This window comes from Bos taurus, chromosome 5, assembly GCF_002263795.3.
Source record: "Bos taurus isolate L1 Dominette 01449 registration number 42190680 breed Hereford chromosome 5, ARS-UCD2.0, whole genome shotgun sequence".
NCBI classification, from domain to species: Eukaryota; Metazoa; Chordata; class Mammalia; order Artiodactyla; family Bovidae; genus Bos; species Bos taurus.
The window spans coordinates 25,746,956-25,764,763 of NC_037332.1; the positions used below are offsets into that span (position 1 = coordinate 25,746,956).

Below are 17,808 nucleotides of genomic sequence, written 5' to 3' on the forward strand. Positions count from 1 at the left end.
AATTTTTATTATCACAAACTGAAATTCCTTAGCCATAAACAATGATTCTTCATTCTCTGTCATTCTCCCACCCCAGCCTTTGGTAACCACTGTTCTACTTTCTGTCTCTATGAATTTGATTATTCTAGTATCTTATATCAGAGAAGGCAATGGCACCCCACTCCAGTACTCTTGCCTGGCAAATCCCATGGATGGAGGAGCCTGGTAGGCTGCAGTCCATGGGGTCGCTAGGAGTTGGACACGACTGAGTGACTTCACTTTCACTTTTCACTTTCATGCATTGGAGAAGGAAGTGGCAACCCACTCCAGTGTTCTTGCCTGGAGAATCCCAGGGACAGCGGAGCCTGGAGAGCTGCCGTCTCTGGGGTCGCACAGAGTCGGACACGACTGAAGCGACTTAGCAGCAGCAGCAGCAGCAGTATCTTATATAAATGAAATCGTATAATATTTGTCCTTGTATGCGGTTTATTTCACTAATATAGTGTCTTCATGATTGTGTAAATCTTTGAGGGGTTTATTTCATGGGACAGAAGATTCTAATAAAGAAATAAGAGAGAGGTCGGAGATGAAACTGGAAAGGTACCTTGTGGCCAGATTGTGAAATACCATGAATGCAAACCTAGATAGCTGATGTAGTGGAACCAGATGATTGTGCGAGTTGGGACTGTTATGCTCTTTGGGAAGTATTAGGGCAATATCCTTTAAAATTAAGCTTGGACACATCCTTTCCTAGAGAATTAAAAACACTGCCAGCACACAATGATACATACATAAGAAGGCTTATTGCTAAATTGTTTATAATGGTGAAAAAATTATTCTGTCAATAGGGGAATAGCTGAACAAATTATTGTATACCAGGACTGTGAAATAATATGCAGTTCATAAAAAAAGTATGTTAGAGCTATTGCATTTACCTAGAGAAATGCCAATGGCATGTTAAAGGACAAACATAAGTTGTAGAGGGGGACTTCCATGGTGGGCCAGTGGTTAAGACTCTGAGCTTCGTCTACAGGGAAATCAGATTCCATTTCTGGTCACGGATCCCACGTGCTGCTCAGTGCTGCCAAAAGGAAACAAAAATGCAGAGGAATTTCTGTGGTATGATTCCATTTTATTCACTAAAAAAGTATGGCTCTAATCATGAATAACTATGTTTGTAAATGTTTCTTTCTATTTATTCACTCATTCAGCAAACATTTATTGAATGCCATCCGTGGACCTGCCATTCATTCTGGAATACAAAAAAACAAGCATTCCTTGAATTCATGAAACTTGCATTCAAGTTAGGGAGCAGGAGCAGACAATAACCAAAGAAATAAGTAAACTATATAGGAGGTTAGGTAGTGATAAGTGTCATAGAGAAAATTAAAACTGAAAAAGAGGCTGGAGACAATCCCTCTATGTTGCATAATTTGGAGTAGTACCACTCACATTTTGGAGACGCACCCTCACTTTTTTAATAGCCATATGAGTTGGGGGGCACACTGTGAGTCTTGTGGGATCTTAGTTTCCTCACCAGGGATTAAACCTGTACCTCTTGAAATGGAAGAGCAAAATTTTAACCACTGGACCGACAGGGAAATCCATGAAGTGGTGTTTCATTGTGATTTTGATTTGCATTTTCCTAATGACTAAGGCTCTGAGCATCTTTTCATGTGCTTGTTGGCCATTTGGATAATTTTATAGAAATGTACCCTACGTCCGAGGTAAGGAACAGCGGCTGTGCTTTGCTGGAGCAGCCATGAAGAGATACCCCACGTCCAAGGTAAGAGAAACCCCAGTAAGACCGTAAGCACTGAGAGGAGACATCAGAGGGCAGACGGACTGAAAATACAATCACAGAAAACTAGCCAATCTGTTCACATGGCCCACAGCCTTGTCTAACTCAATGAAACTAAGCCATGTCGTGTAGGGCCACCCAAGATGGTCAAGTCATGGTGGAGAGTTCTGACAAAGTGTGGTCCACTGGAGAAGGGAATGGCAAACCGCTTCAGTATTCTTACCTTGAGAATCCCATGAACAGTATGAAAAGGCAAAAAGATAGGACACTGAAAGATGAACTCCCCAGGTCAGTAGGTGCCCAATATGTCACTGGAGATCAGTGGAGAAGTAACTCCAGAAAGAATGAAGGGACGGAGCCAAAGCAAAAACAATACCCAGTTGTGGATGCGACAGGTGGTAGAAGCAAGGTCCAATACTGTAAAGAGCAATATTGCATAGGAACCTGGAATGTCAGGTCCATGAATCAAAGCAAATTGGAAGTGGTCAAACAAGAGATGGCAAGAGTGAACATCGACATTCTAGGAATCAGCGAACTAAAATGGACTGGAATGAGTGAATTTAACTCAGGTGACCATTACATCCACTACTGTGGGCAGGAATCCCTTAGAAGAAATGGAGTAGCCATAATAGTCAACAAGAGTCCAAAATGCAGTATTTGGATGCAATCTCAAAACAACAGAATGATTTCTGTTCGTTTCCAAGGCAAACTATTCAATATCATGGTAATGCAAGTCTATACCCTGACCAGTAACACTGAAGAAGCTAAAGTTGAACGGGTCTATGAAGATATACAAGACCTTTTAGAACTAACACCCAAAAAAGATGTCCTTTTCATTGCAGGGGGCTGGAATGCAAAAGTAGGAAGTCAAAAAACACCTGGAGTAACGGGCAAATTTGACATTGGAGTACAGAATGAAGCAGGGCAAAGGTTAATAGAGTTTTGCCAAGAAAACGCAGTGGTAATAGCAAATACCCTCTTCCAACAATACAAGAGAAGGTTATACACATGGACATCACCAGATGGTCAATACCAAAAGCAGATTGATTATATTCTTTGCAGCCAAAAATGGAGAAGCTCTATACAGTCAGCAAAAACAAGACTGGGAGCTGACTGGCTCAGATCATGAACTCCTTATTGCCAAATTCAGATTTAAATTGAAGAAAGTAGGGAAAACCACTAGACCATTCAGGTATGACCTAAATCAAATCCCTTATGATTACACAGGGGAAGTGAGAAATAGATTTAAGGGACTGATCTGATAGACAGAGTGCCTGATGAACTATGGACGTAGGTTCATGACATTGTACAGGAGACAGGGATCAAGACCATCCCCAAGAAAAAGAAGTGCAAAAAAGCAAAATGGCTGTCTGAGGAGGCTTTAAAAATAGCTGAGAAAAGAAAAGAAGTGAAAAGGAAAGATATACCAATTTGAATCCAGAGTTCCAAAAAATAGCAAGGAGAGATAAGAAAGCCTTCCTCAGTGATCAATGCAAATAGAGGAGAACAATAGGATGGGAAAGACTAGAGATCTCTTCAAGAAAATTAGAGATACCAAGGGAACATTTCATGCAAAGATGGGCTCAATAAAGGACAGAAATGGTATGGACCTAACAGAAGCAGAAGATACTAAGAAGAGGTGGCAAGAATACACAGAATAACTGTACAAAAAATTTCCTCATGACCCAGATAATCATAATGGTGTGATCGCTCACCTAGAGCCAGACATCCTGGAATGTGAAGTCAAGTGGGCCTTAGGAAGCATCACTACAAACAAAGCTAGTGGAGGTGATAGAATTCCAGTGGAGCTATTTCAAATCCTGAAAGATGATGCTGTGAAAGTGCTACACTCAATATGCCAGCAAATTTGGAAAACTCAGCAGTGGCCACAGGACTGGAAAAGGTCAGTTTTAATTCCAATCCCAAAGAAAGGCAATGCCAAAGAATGCTCAAACTATGACACAATTGAACTCATCTCACACGCTAGCAAAATAATGCTCAAAATTCTCCAAGCCAGGCTTTAGCAGTACGTGAACCATGAACTTCCTGATGTTCAAGCTGGATTTAGAAAAGGCAGAGGAACCAGAGATCAAATTGCCAATATCTGTTGGTTCATTGAAAAACCAAGAGAGTTCCAGAAAAAACATCTATTTCTGCTTTATTGACTATGCCAAAGCCTTTGACTGTGTGGATCACAATAAACTGTGGAAAATTCTTAAAGAGATGGGAATAGCAGACCTGCCTCTTGAGAAACATGTATGCAGGTCAGGAAGCAACAGTTAGAACTGGACATGGAACAACAGACTGGTTCCAAATTGGGAAAGGAGTACGTCAAGGCTGTATGTTGTCACCCTGCTTATTGAACTTATACGCAGAGTACATCATGAGAAAAGCTGGGCTGGAAGAAGCACAAGCTGGAATCAAGATTGCCAGGAGAAATATCAATAACCTCAGATATGCAGATGACACCACCCTTATGGCAGAAATTGAAGAAAAACTAAAGAGCCTCTTGATGAAAGTGAAAGAGGAGACTGAAAAAGTTGATTTAAAGCTCAACATTCAGAAAACTAAGATCATGGCATCCGGTCCCACTACTTCATGGGAAATAGATGGGAAAACAGTGGAAACAATGACAGACTTTATTTTCTTGGGCTCCAAAATCACTGCAGATGGTGACAGCAGCCATGAAATTAAAAGACACTAGCTCCTTGGAAGGAAAGTTATGACCAACCTAGACAGCATATAAAAAGCAGAGACATTACTTTGCCAACAAAGGTCTAGTCAAGGCTATGGTTTTTCCAGTAGTCATGTGTGGATGTGAGAGTTGTACCATAAATAAAGCTGAGCACTGAAGAATTGATGCTTTTGAACTGTGGTGTTGGAGAAGACTCTTGAGAGTCCCTTGGACTGTAAGGATATCCAATCAGTCCCTCCTAAAGGAGATCAGTCCTGGGTCTTCATTGGAAGGACTGATGTTGAGGCTGAAACTCCAGTCCTTTGGCCACCTGATGTGAAGAGCTGACTCATTTGAAGAGACTCTGATCCTGGAAAGATTGAAGCCGGGAGGAGAAGGGGATGACAGAGGATGAGATGGTTGGATGGCATCACGGACTCAATGGACATGAGTTTGAGTAGGCTCTGTGAGTTGGTGATGGACAGGGAGGCCTGGCATGCTGCAGTTCATGGGGTTGCAAAGATTTGTACATGACTGAGTGACTGAACTGAACTGAACTGATTTAAGACATTTACCCATTTTTGGTTTTTTTTTCTGATTTGTAACTTTAATTGAATCGTTGCTAATCATTTTTAAAGTCTTTCCTCATAAGCACCAAATTTTAATATCTATATCAATTTGGGTGGGAAAGAAACTCCATGAAGAACTCCCCTCCAGAAGAAAACAATAATGTTCACTCCTCCAAACAACCAAATTCAAATTCAAAGTCTACCAAAATGAAAACAAAACAAACAAACAAGAAAAAGTCCACACAGAAAAACAGAAACAAAAACAAAAATCACATTCTAGGGGTTCAGTGCATTTAGCAGCCTTCACTGTGCTGTCTAATCATCCTAGTTCATCAAAATATACATTTTTCCATTTGATTTTTAAATTAAAAAAATAATTAAAAACAGGAAACATGAAGGAATTCACAATCAATTGCCTGACTTGTTTCGATTTCACGTACAGCATAGAAAGGTCAGGAAGGCTATTTGCAGCACACGTGACTCGGGGACACTGATTTTCAAGGTTTAGCTTTCTTCCAAACAGTGTAAAATACCCACAATTCCAAGTACGAAGGGACACAGACGATCTCCTTCGAGAATTCCACAGGACAATACAGGCACCCCAGCTGTTCTTCATAGAGCGACAGGGCTTCTGTCAAATTGACACAGTTTCCCTGTGTAAAGTATTTCCCATCCTGTTTCAATACTTTAATTGAGAGGTCAAGAATCAGTCTGAGAAACTCCCATGTGGAATCTTCTTCCAGAGATGTGGAGATTGGAACAGCTGTCAAATCATTAATCACATAATCAAACTCTCTCCTTTCTTTGGCGTACCTCTTCAGTACTGGAATACAGTCTTCTATTAGAACCTGATAGCAAAAAAAAAAGAACCTGATAGCAGTCTCCTTTAAGATTGTCTAAGACATCACCACACGTTTTTCACATGTATTTCTTACATCCGTCAATCACCATTTGGTCAATCTCTACCATAGTCACCATCTTTGGTTTCAGTTTGACTATTTCACATAATATGCCCCCATCTCCACCTCCCAGAATTAGTACATCTTTGCCACTGTAATCTTCTTTGCCACTGCCCATGATGGCCCGGGTATACGCCAAATCACTTTCCACCAAATTAACATCCCCACTGAGGATGATAATATTCCCAAATTGCTTTGAGAGTAAAATTTTAATGTTCTGGTAAGGTGAGTCTTCGTCATACACCACTTTATCTATGTCGTACTCAACCAGGCGACCATCCGCAGTGGGCCAGTATCTGTCAATGGCCCCTCCTCGAACTATGGGTGGTAATCGCTTTACCCGCTCAGTACTGTCCTGACTCAATTCTTTCATTCTTTCTTCTACTTTGTTCAAAAGACTATCGACTTCTTTGCCTTGTGCGTCGCCGTCGTAGCTCTGAAGATCCAGCAACACCAATCCATGCGGGTAGATTCTCAAATTGGCAAAGCTGCCGTTTTTGTTTATGTACGTCGCTAAATAGCCATGGTCCTGCCAGGTGTGCACTGACTTCGTCATCCCCTGCTCCTGGAAAATGGACTGGAGGCCTTTCAGAATGGTCTCACCATCAGCTTTGGCGCCGAGCATGAAGTCGAGGGTGCTGTGCCGTGCTGCTGCCATAGTGAGGCGAGGCCCTGCGGAGAGACTGGGGGGGCCGCGCGGCGTGTCAGGCTGCGGCCGGCGGGGAGTGCGCCGCGCCGGGGAGGCCGAGCTTTACCCGTTTTTTAATTGGATTGTTTGTCTTTTTGTTGGTGAGCTCTAAGAGTTCTTTATATAGTCCAGATACTAGACCCTTATCAGATATATGAGTTGCAAGTATTTTCTCCTATGTTGTAGGATGTTTGAAACAGATTTTAAGATAACTGATTTGACAACTGTGTGTACAGGAAAGATTGGAGGAGAAATGAAAGGCAGAAGGACCAACTAGGAAGCCATTGCATTTCTTCAGGTTGCAGTTAACCTGCAAAATAGTAACAGTAGGATAATGCACTCAAAAGATTGTGTACCACAAGTGAAATAAGGAAAAGTCAAAGTGTAATGGATGCGATCAGCCTTATTAGAAGTAGCAAATAACCTGGTGTAGTTTCAGGAAAGCATAATTCTATCAATATATCTAAAGCTGTAGCAGCCTAATCACTTAAAGTAAAATGGTTGAAGCCCTAACACAATCAAACTCTAACCCAATCAATTATAATAAAATGGCTGAAGGGAACAGAAACAGAATCAATTATATTAACTTGGCTGGAGCTGAAACCCAATCAGTTGAATTGTACCTTGTCTTCCTAGAAAGGGTAGATAGTCTGCAGAGAATTACCTCTCTCCAACCAAATAAAAAAAAAGTTGTCACTATTTCTCTTGTGATGTTTAGGGAGGAACATTCCCTGTTTGGCCAAGGGAATATCATATATTTACAAAGGTGAGAGATACAATTCTATTAGCCATCAAAATTATCCAGCTAATTTGAATCACTTGTTCACTAAACAACTTCTAATTATAACATTTGACTTCCAAATTGTCAACTGTTTTCATCAGTCAATAGGATTGCCTAGGCTACTGTAAGTTCTATGTCAAACTATGTAAATCTATGTAAAGTTTTCATTCCAATCCCAAAGAAAGGCAATGCCAAAGAATATTCAAACTACTGTGCAACTGCACTCATTTTACACGCTAGCAAGATAATGCTCAAAATCCTCCAAGCTAGGTGTCAACAGAACGTGAACCAAGAACTTCCAGATGGATTTAGAAAAGGCAGAGGAACCAGAGATTAAACTGCCAACATCCATTGGATCATAGAAAAAGCAAGCGAATCCCAGAAAAACATCTACTTTGGCTTCATCGACTATGCTAAAGCCTTTAACTGTGTGGATCACAACAAACTGTGGAAAATTCTTCAAGAGATGGGAATACCAGACCACCTTACCTGTCTCCTGAGAAACCTGTAGGCAGAACAAGAAGCAACAATTAGAACTGGACATCGAACAATGGACTGATTCAAAATCGGGAAAGGAGTATGTCAAGGCTATATATTGTCACCCTGCTTATTTAACTTATATGCAGAGTACATCATGCAAAATGCTGGGCTGGATGACTCACAAGCTGGAATGAAGATTGCTGGGAGAAATATCAACAACCTCAGATATGCAGATGATACCACTCTAATGGCAGAAAGTGAAGAGGAACTAAAGAGCCTCTTAATGAGGGTGAAAGAGGAGAGTGAAAAAGTTGGCTTAAAACTCAACTTTCAAATAACTAAGATCATGGCATCTGATTCCATCAGTTCAGTTCAGTTCAGTTGCTCAGTCATGTCCAACTCTTTGCAACCCCATGGACTGCAGCATGCCAGGCCTTCCTGTCCATCACCAACTCCCGGAGCCTACTCAAACTCATGTCCATCGAGTCGGTGATGCCATCCAAGTATCTCATCCTCTGTCGTCCCCTTCTCCTCCCACCTTCAATCTTTCCCAGCATCAGGGTCTTTTCAAATGAGTCAGTTCTTAGCATCAAGTGGCCAAAGGATTGGAGTTTCAGCTCTAGCATCAATCCTTCCAATGAACAGTCAGGACTGATCTCCTTTAGGATGGACTGGTTGGATCTCTTTGCATTCCAAGGGACTTTCAAGAGTCTTCTCCAATACCACAGTTCAAAAGCATCAATTCTTGGGCGCTCAGCTCTCTTTATAGTCCAATTCTCACATCCATACATGGCTACTGGGAAAACCATAGCTTTGACTAGACAGACCTTTGTAGGCAAAGTAATGTCTCTGCTTTTTAATATGCTGTCTAGGTTGGTCATAGCTTTTCTTTCAAGGAGCAAGCGTCTTTTAATTTCATGGCTGCAGTCACCATCTGCAGCGATTTTGAAGCCCAAGAAAATAAAGTCTGTCACTGTTTCCATTGTTTCCCCATCTATTTGCCATGAAGGACCGAATGCAATGATTTTAGTTTTCTGAATGGCAAACAGATGAGGAAAAAGTGACAGATTTTATTCTCTTGGGCTCCAAAATCACTGTGAACAGTGACTGAAGTTGAAAATCATGAAATAAAAGATTGCTCCTTAGAAGAAAAGCTATGGCAAACCTAGGCGGCATATTAAAAAGCAGAAACATCACTTTGCTGACAAAGGTCCATACAGTCAAAGCTATGTTTTTTCCAGTAGTCATGGATGGATATTAAAGTTGGACCATAAAGAAGGCTGAGTGCTAAAAGAACTGATGCTTTTGAATTGCAGTGCTGGAGAAGACTCTTGAGAGTCCCTTGGACTGCAAGGAGATCAAAACAGTCAATTCTAAGGAAATCAACCCTGAATATTCATTGGAAGGACTGATACTGAAGCTGAAGCTCCAATACTTCAGCCCCCTGCTGCAAAGAGGCAACTCTTTGAAAAAGACCCTGATGCTGGGAAAGATTGAAGGCAGGAGGAGAAGGCGACAACAGAGGATGAGATGGTTGGATGGCATCATTGACTTAATGGACATGAGTTTGCACAAACTCCAGGAGATGGTGAAGGACAGGAAAGCCTGGTGTGCTGCAGTTCATGGAGTTGCAAAAAGTCAGACATGACTCAGCAACTGAACAACAACGAACAATGTAAATCAGCTGTATGGCTTATGTTATGCTCTATTAAGTTTAGTCAGCATGAATGGGCTCTCCCAACGTGAATTAATTGACCAAGATCAACCTCTGGGCAAGCAAGTTGAGGTTTGGATCATCTTAAAGAAAAAAGTCAACAGTGTTTCTATCTCTTGTCACTCTAAGATCAACCTAGGCATGGAAGGAACTGTATTTCATGTACTCAGAGATATTGAGAGGGGTTTTTCGTTGTGCTTTTCCATTCTAGAATGGAACCAGAGACTCAGAAAAGTGATTGGAATTGCCTTAGATACAGCTCACGTAGACTGACTGAAGCTGAAACCCAATCATTTGAATTGTACTTTGTCTTCGTGGGAGGAGGCAGTCTGCACAGAATTCGCCTTCTCAACAACAACAAAAAGCTGTAAATATTTCTCCAGTGATGTTTAGGAAAGAAGATTCTCTGTTTGGTACATGAAAAGATGCTCAGCATTGCTAATTATTAGAGAAATGCAATTCAAAACTACCATGAGGTATCACTTCACACCAGTCAGAGTGACCATTATCAGAAAGTCTACAGATAATAAATGTGGGAGAGGGTGTGGAGAAAAGGGAACCCTTCTACATTGTTGGTGTGACTATAAATTGGTATATCTGCTATGGAAAACAGTATGGAGGTTCCTTAAAAAACTAAAAATTGAGTTAGTTACCACATATATTTCTGCAATCCCACTCCTGGGCAAATATCCAAAGAAAACTATAATTCAAAAAGATACTGCACCCCAGTGCTCATCACAGCACTGTTTACAGTACAAAAGTCAAGACATGGGAGCAACCTAAATGTTTATTGACAGATAAATGGATAAAGAAGATGTGGTACATAAATGCAATGGAATATTACTCAATCACAAAAAGAATGAAATAATGCCATTTGCAGCAACACGGATGAGAGATTATCATATTAAGTGAAGTAAATCAGACAGAGAAAGATAGTATCAGTTATGATATCGCTTATATGTGGAATCTAAAAAAATGAGACAAATGAACTTATGTACAAAACAGAAATAGACTCACAGACAGAGAAAACAAACGTATGGTTATCAAAGGGAAAAGGAGGTGGGGGAAAGGATAAATTAAGAGTTTGGAATTAACATGTACACATTACTATACACATTAATAAAACAGATAACTGACAAGGACCTACTGTATAGCACAGGGAACTATATTCTTAAAAAGAAAGAAAAAAATTTAAAAATAAATAAGGGAATTCCCTGGTTGTCCAGTAATTAGCACTTTCACTGCTGTGGCCTGGGTTCAATCCCTGTTAGGGAACTAAGATCTCACAAGTCTCTCGAGGCCAAACACACACACACACACAAAGAAAATGAATGTAATTCTATCAGCTCAGCACTTTAACTCCAAGCCCAGGGCTTGTTCTGCCTCTTGCTAAAGCAATCATAGACTGCTTCTACTAGAGCCACTGCAGAATGGGAAACAGTACAAACTGCAGTAATCATGGAGAACAGTGTTGGCAGCTCCAGCTGTTGGCTAGATATGTGGGCACATGCCCTCCACAGGGTGACTGGTGAGGACACGTCACTTAAGTCTTGGGTGCTCAGTGAAGCAGGTCTTAAGGAGACAACAGAAGAAGGTAGCATCTTTCTGACCTAATAACAGTCTGGCTTTGTCTCCGACGTATAGGAAGTGTCTCCCCAACATACAGCTATGATGAAACGTAAGACCACAAAGATGAAGCTTCCTAGGGTTATATAACTCCTGCTTTCATCCAAGAGAATGGGTGGGGAGTTCTACCTGGGTGAACTCTTAAGACTACCACCTTGTGATTCAGCCCTGCCTCTGAATTATTTTATCAGTCTTCTCAGGACTGATCCATGCAGTCGGCTGCACTTTGCTATGGAGCAGAACTGAATTTTGCTATGCACCCAGAGGAATCTAATTTTCTCATCTTTTCAGAGAACTGAGAGGGGATGGCCTTACTTAGGAACAAGGGTACTTCTTTCATTTTAATGACGTAGAATGTCAAGCATGTAGATGCAAGTAAGCTGGAGGATTTCGTATTGGAAAAATAGGGAAGTCTCATCAGATTACATCTATGTTATCAATGAAATATAGGCAAGGTCAAAAGTGGAGGTGGTGTTAGAGATTTTAAAAGAGAGAAAGCTTGAAATAGTTATTGAACAGAGTAGAGTAGAAAAGAAAATTTACCACACACACAAAAAAGAAAAAACAAAAGAGGAATTTACCAGGTAAATATAGAATTAGTTGGCAACTAGTTGAATTTTGGAGGCATAACTTTGAATTAGTTGAGTTATAGGGCCATAAATTTGAAATATACTACTTAACAAGATTCTGGAATTTCCTCCATCAATATATATATTTTAAAATATGTATTATTTATTTGGCTGTACTGAGTCTTAGTTGCAGCATAAGGGATCTTCGATCTTCATGGTGACATGCAGTATCTTTAGTTGAGGTATGTGGGATCTAGTTCCCTAACCAGGACCTGAACCCTGGCCCCCTGGCCCCCCTGCCCCTCCCCCCTCCCCCCAACCTACATTGGTAGCAGAGTCTTCGCCACTGGACCACCCAGTAAGTCCTTCTTCCATCCATATTTAGCTGCCCAGGTATAGATGTGAAGAAGCTGAATCATTGGATTTAACCAAAAATGTTTTGTTTTGCAGGAAAGTTCAGTGGAGATTGAGAGGGGTAAGGAAGTTTACAGTGTCTGCAAGTTTATAGTTCTGGATATGAAGGGAAGTGGACGGATTATTTTAGAAATAAAATTGAGGTACTTCCCTGGTGGTCCAGGGGTTAAGACCACATTTCCAATGCAGTAAGTGCAGGTTGGATCTCTGATTGGGGAACTAAGATCCCCCACATGCCTTGTGGCATATCAAAAAAAAAAATTTTCTTTTTTAAATAAAGTTAAAATTAAAAGATAGTACTAATGGTTTATTGGTCCTTGAGGCAGGAGGGTATTAGGATGGGAGGAGGAGTGTTAGGGTATGAGAAGGAAAGGCAGATGGTAAACAGAGGATGATTCTTTCCTTTTTTTTTTTTTTTGGCTGCTCTGAGCAGCTTGAAGGATCTTAGTTCAAACCTAGGCCCTGAAAGTGAAAGTGCCGAGTCCTAAACCACTGGACCACCAGGGAATAAGTACTTTCAATTTCAGAGGATTTTGTCTGCATTGAATTGCTCCAGCTCTATCTTCTTTTCTAACCCTTGGTTTCCCCTTATTTCTTCTTTCCACTTCTCCTAACCCAAGAGAGAGAGAAGTGATGGAGTCCTCTTTTCATTTCCTGTCTGGACAACTGAGATGCTGGCTCTGCACCAATCAGATGGGTCTCTGTCTCTCCTTCTCTCTCTCCATTCTCAAAAAGGGAAGTTGATAGTTGGGGGATGATGGGGCCCATGAGCCCTCCACCTTCCTCCTTGTGGATATCTAATTCTCTGGCAAGTGATCTTGTTGAGGGAAAAAAAGGCCAGAGACTGCAGACACCAGCCTATGGGCATGGTTTTAGCTGCAACCAGAAAGAACACAGACAATAACCAGGGAAAGTCGGAGGCCCTGGTGTGGAGACAGCCTTCATGGGAAGAGCTTTCAACACAAGAGAATTTGGGAAGTGATCCAGAGACAGTGGGGCTTCCCAAGTGGCAAAGTGGTAAAGAACCCATCTGCCAATGCAGGAGACACAGGAGACTTGGGTTTGATCCCTGGGTCGGGAAGATCCCCTGAAGGAGGAAATGGCAACCCATTCCAGTATTCTAGCCTGGAAAATCCCATGGACAGAGGAGCCTGGTGGGCTATAGTTCATGGGGTCGTGAAGAGTCAGACATGACTGAGCGACTGAGCACAGAGACCAGACACTGAGCAAATTAGACAGTGCTCATCCTGGTTCTTCATCACCATACATAAGATATGGGGACTCAAAGGGACAACAGGGGAGAGAATCCCAGGATGCCCCCATCTTGTCGGTTTTGGCCAGAATAGTCACTCCAAGAGACTGGAAGCAATTTGGGAAAAACCCTCAGTGCTCCCAGGGGAGGTCAGCCAAACCTACCTCAGGGTCCTTGGAGGGAGAGGACTATCCCAAGAACTTTGATAGGCAGCTAGACTGCTGGCAGGGAGGGGGCCCTGGGCTTGGTCACCACGACCTACCCTACTTTCCCAGGAAAGTTCAGGAAACTACCCCTCCACCCAGATCTCCTTAAAAACACCCTTGGACCCCTAGACTCTGTAACTGACCAAAACTTTATATACTTCCCCCACCACTGTGTTTTACACATGATGTTTCTTCTTCCCAGAATGCTGTCCCCCATTTTTCTCCCTAGCAAATTCATATTCTTCTGTTTCTCAAGACTAGTTGAAAGGTTACCTCCTCTCTGAGGCCTTTCCTCTGAGGCTGCTTTTCCTTTGTTCCCCCTGAAATTAGCCATTCTTACTTCACATCACCATTTATCTGTTTATACATGTGTCTGCCCAAAGGCAAGGCTCACTCCTCAGTTATCTTGGTATCCTTCAAATTTAGCAATCTGTTAAATACTCTCAAAATATTTGATGAGTGGGTGACAGTATGCTGTACTCAGAAATAGACACCTTGAGATATATATACAAAAGACAAAACATGGGACTTCCTTGGCAGGCCAGTGGTTAAGACTCTGCCTTCCAGTGCAGGGGGCGCAGGTTCAATCCTTGGTGGATTTCACATGCTGTGGAGTATGGTTTAAAAAAAAAAAAAAACTTAAAATGCAATCCCTCACAAGAAGTTTACCTATTAGTTAACAATAATTTAATTTAATATATTTAATATTTATTTTATAATAATAGATGTACCATATATGTGCTATTTAATAGTGTTTATTATATCCCAGACATTGAATCACTAAATTAAACATACATCAGATCAGATCAGTCACTCAGTTGTGTCTGACTCTTTGCGACCCCATGAATCGAAGCACGCCAGGCCTCCCTGTCCATCACAAACTCCCGGAGTTCACTCAGACTCACGTCCATCGAGTCGGTGATGCCATCCAGCCATCTCATCCTCTGTCGTCCCCTTCTCTTCTTGCCCCCAATCCCTCCCAGCATCAGAGTCTTTTCCAATGAGTCAGCTCTTCGCATGAGGTGGCCAAAGTACTGGAGTTTCAGCTTCAGCATCATTCCTTCCAAAGAAATCCCAGGGCTGATCTCCTTCAGAATGGACTGGTTGGATCTCCTTGCAGTCCAAGGGACTCTCAAGAGTCTTCTCCAACACCACAGTTCAAAAGCATCAATTCTTCAGCACTCAGCCTTCTTCACAGTCCAACTCTCACATCCATACATGACCACAGGAGAAACCATAGCCTTGACTAGATGGACCTTTGTTGGCAAAGTAATGTCTCTGCTTAGTTGTTAACTTCTCACAATAATATGTAAGATAAGTATTGTAATTATCCCCAAATTACAGATGGATAAAATTAGGCTCAGAGAGATTAAAGAATTTGCTTGAGATCTCAAAGTGACTGTCAGACCCAAGGTTTGAATGAAGGCATTTCTGACTCTAAAACTTGTCTTCTTAACCATTATACTATGATGCTTGAGACAGGTTTTGTATAATACAGTTTTCATGCATGCGTGCTAAGTTCCATTAGTCTCTTTGTGACTCTGTGGATTGTAGCTCACCAGGCTCCTCTGTCCATGGGATTCTCCAGGCAGAATACTGGAGTGTGTTGCCAGGTACTCTCCAGGGGATCTTCCTGACCTAGGGATCTAACCCATGTCTCTTATGTCTTCTGCACTGGCAGGTGGGTTCTTTACCACCAGCGCCACCTGGGAAGCCCGCTAATATAGTTATATTATCACTATTACAGAATGATATAACAACACACAAAATCATATAGTTCAACTGGAAAACATTTATATGAGATTATTAGTTCTCTGGTACATAAAATAATTGCAAAAGGAGTTAGACAAAAAATTATGGGTAAGGGTTAAAGTAGCCCAAGAAAGTGGCATGGAGACAGAACTTGAATGAAGCTGGATCTTGGACAGTGGATCAGAGGAAGGAATCCAACACTAAAGTCTTTCTGTATAAGCACTATATGTACATTTTCTTACATCCCTCACAAGAAGCTCAGTTCTCCCCACTTACCAAGGGGAAACCAAGGCTCAAGGAGGTTATATAATTTGCCCAAGTCTGAACTTTTAAGTGTGAACTGAGACTCAAACCCAGATCTCTCTTCCACTTTGTACTGCATCTGGTTGGTAGAAAGGTCCAAGGAGAGCATTCTGGTGCAAGGGAGCAGGTGGAGCAGAGAGAGGAGGCTGGAATGAGCAGGATGCCTGTTTGAAGGAGGAAATGAATAGTGAGGCCTCAAGCCTTCCATCCTCTTGAGGAGCAGAGGGTGGGACTTCCCAGGAAGCTCCGCCCACTGCAAAGGATTGCAACAGGGTGAGGTGAGGGGGAGGGTTCTGGGGTTCCTGGAAGGTGACTGAAGCTCATAAAGCTGGCACTGTGCCCATTGCGTGGCTAAAACTGGCCCTGCCCAATAGTGCTGGGGTGGGAAAGCCATGGCTCCAGAGCTAGTTCCTGAAAGTCTACCACCCAGCCCCACAAACACTGCTGCATTCTAGTCCTGGTTCTCTCCCAGAACCAGACTGCCTCCTGGCTTCAGTTCTGTTCCAGTTATCTCTCCACCAGAGTCTGACTTCCAGATAAGTAGACTCTTCTCAATTCCCAAGCCTCTGAAACACTCTGGTTTCCAGGTTTCTAAGCTTCTGAAGAATACACCTGCAGAGATGTGGGTTCGATTCCTGGGTTGGGAAGATTCCCTGGAGGAGGACATGGCAACTCAGCCCAGTATTTTTGCCTGGAGAATCCCATGGACAGAGGAGCCTGGTGAGCTATTGTCCATAGGGTCGCACAGAGTCAGACACAACTGAAGCTACTTAGCCTAGCCTGTCATTCCCCAGCCTTGCTTATTGATCTCCTTTAATCTTCCCCCAAACTTCACTGAATAGGTATTATCATCCTTATCTCCATTTTCCCTTGTAAAGAAACAAGGCTTAGGAAGGTTGAGTTGCCCAAAGTCATGTAACCAGTGAATGCAGGGACTCAAGTCCAGGTCTTAAGATTCAAGATCTGAACAACAACAACATCATTCTACTTACTCTACACCACAAAAAGGTGCAGAAGTCAAAGGTCAATACTGAAATCAGCTTGATTATATTCTTTGCAGCCAAAGATGGAGAAGCTCCATCAGCAGTCAGCAAAAAAAAAAAAAAAAAAAAAAAAAATTGGGAGCTGACTATGGCTCAGATCATGAACTCCTTATTGCCAAATTCAGACTTAAATTGAAGAAAGTAGGGAAAACCACTAGACCATTCAGGTATGACCTAAATCAAATCCCTTACAATTATATAGTGGAAGTGACAAATAGATTCAAGGGATTAGATATGATAGACAAGAGTGCCTGAAGAACTATGGATGAAGGTTCGTGACATTGTATAAGAGGCAGTGATCAAGACCATCCCCAAGAAAAAGAAAGGCAAAATGGTTGTCTGAGGAGGCCTTACAAATAGCTGAGAAAAGAAGAGAAGCTAAAGCCAAAGGAGAAAAGGAAAGATATACCAGTTTGAATACAGAGTTCCAAAGAATAGCAAGGAGAGATAAGAAAGCCTTCCTCAGCGATCAATGCAAAGAAATAGAGGAAAATAATAGAGTGAGAAAGACCAGAGATCTCTTCAAGAAAATTAAAGATACCAAGGGAACATTTCATACAAAGATGGGCATAATAAAGGACAGAAATGGTATGGACCTAACAGAAGCAGAAGATATTAAGAAGAGGTGGCAAGAATACACAGAAGAACTATACAAAGAAGATCTTCATGACCCAGATAACCATGATGGCATGATCACTCACCTAGAGCCAGACATCCTGGAATGTGAAGTCAAGTGAGCCTTAGGAAGCATCACTATGAACAAAGCTAGTGGAGGTGATGGAATTCCACTTGAGCTATTTCAAATCCTAAAAGATGATGCTGTGAAAGTGCTACACTCAATATGCCAGCAAATTTGGAAAACTCAGCAGTGGCCACAGGACTGGAAAAGGCCAGTTTTCACTCCAATCCCAAAAAAAGGCAATGCCAAATAATGTTCAAACTACCACACAATTGCACATATCTCACATGCTAGCAAAGTAATACTCAAAATTCTTCAA

At 41.8% G+C, this 17,808-nt stretch overlaps 1 protein-coding gene across 1 annotated transcript; it reads right to left on the reverse strand.

The window, feature by feature from the left end:
* Positions 1 to 5,244: 5,244 nt before the first annotated feature.
* On the reverse strand, positions 5,245 to 6,728 carry LOC534520 (spermine synthase-like). The gene is given in 2 exon segments (XM_059886853.1): positions 5,245 to 5,880; positions 5,882 to 6,728. Coding segments are annotated over 2 exon segments (1,119 nt in total). The 5' UTR covers positions 6,641 to 6,728; the 3' UTR covers positions 5,245 to 5,520.
* Positions 6,729 to 17,808: the final 11,080 nt, after the last annotated feature.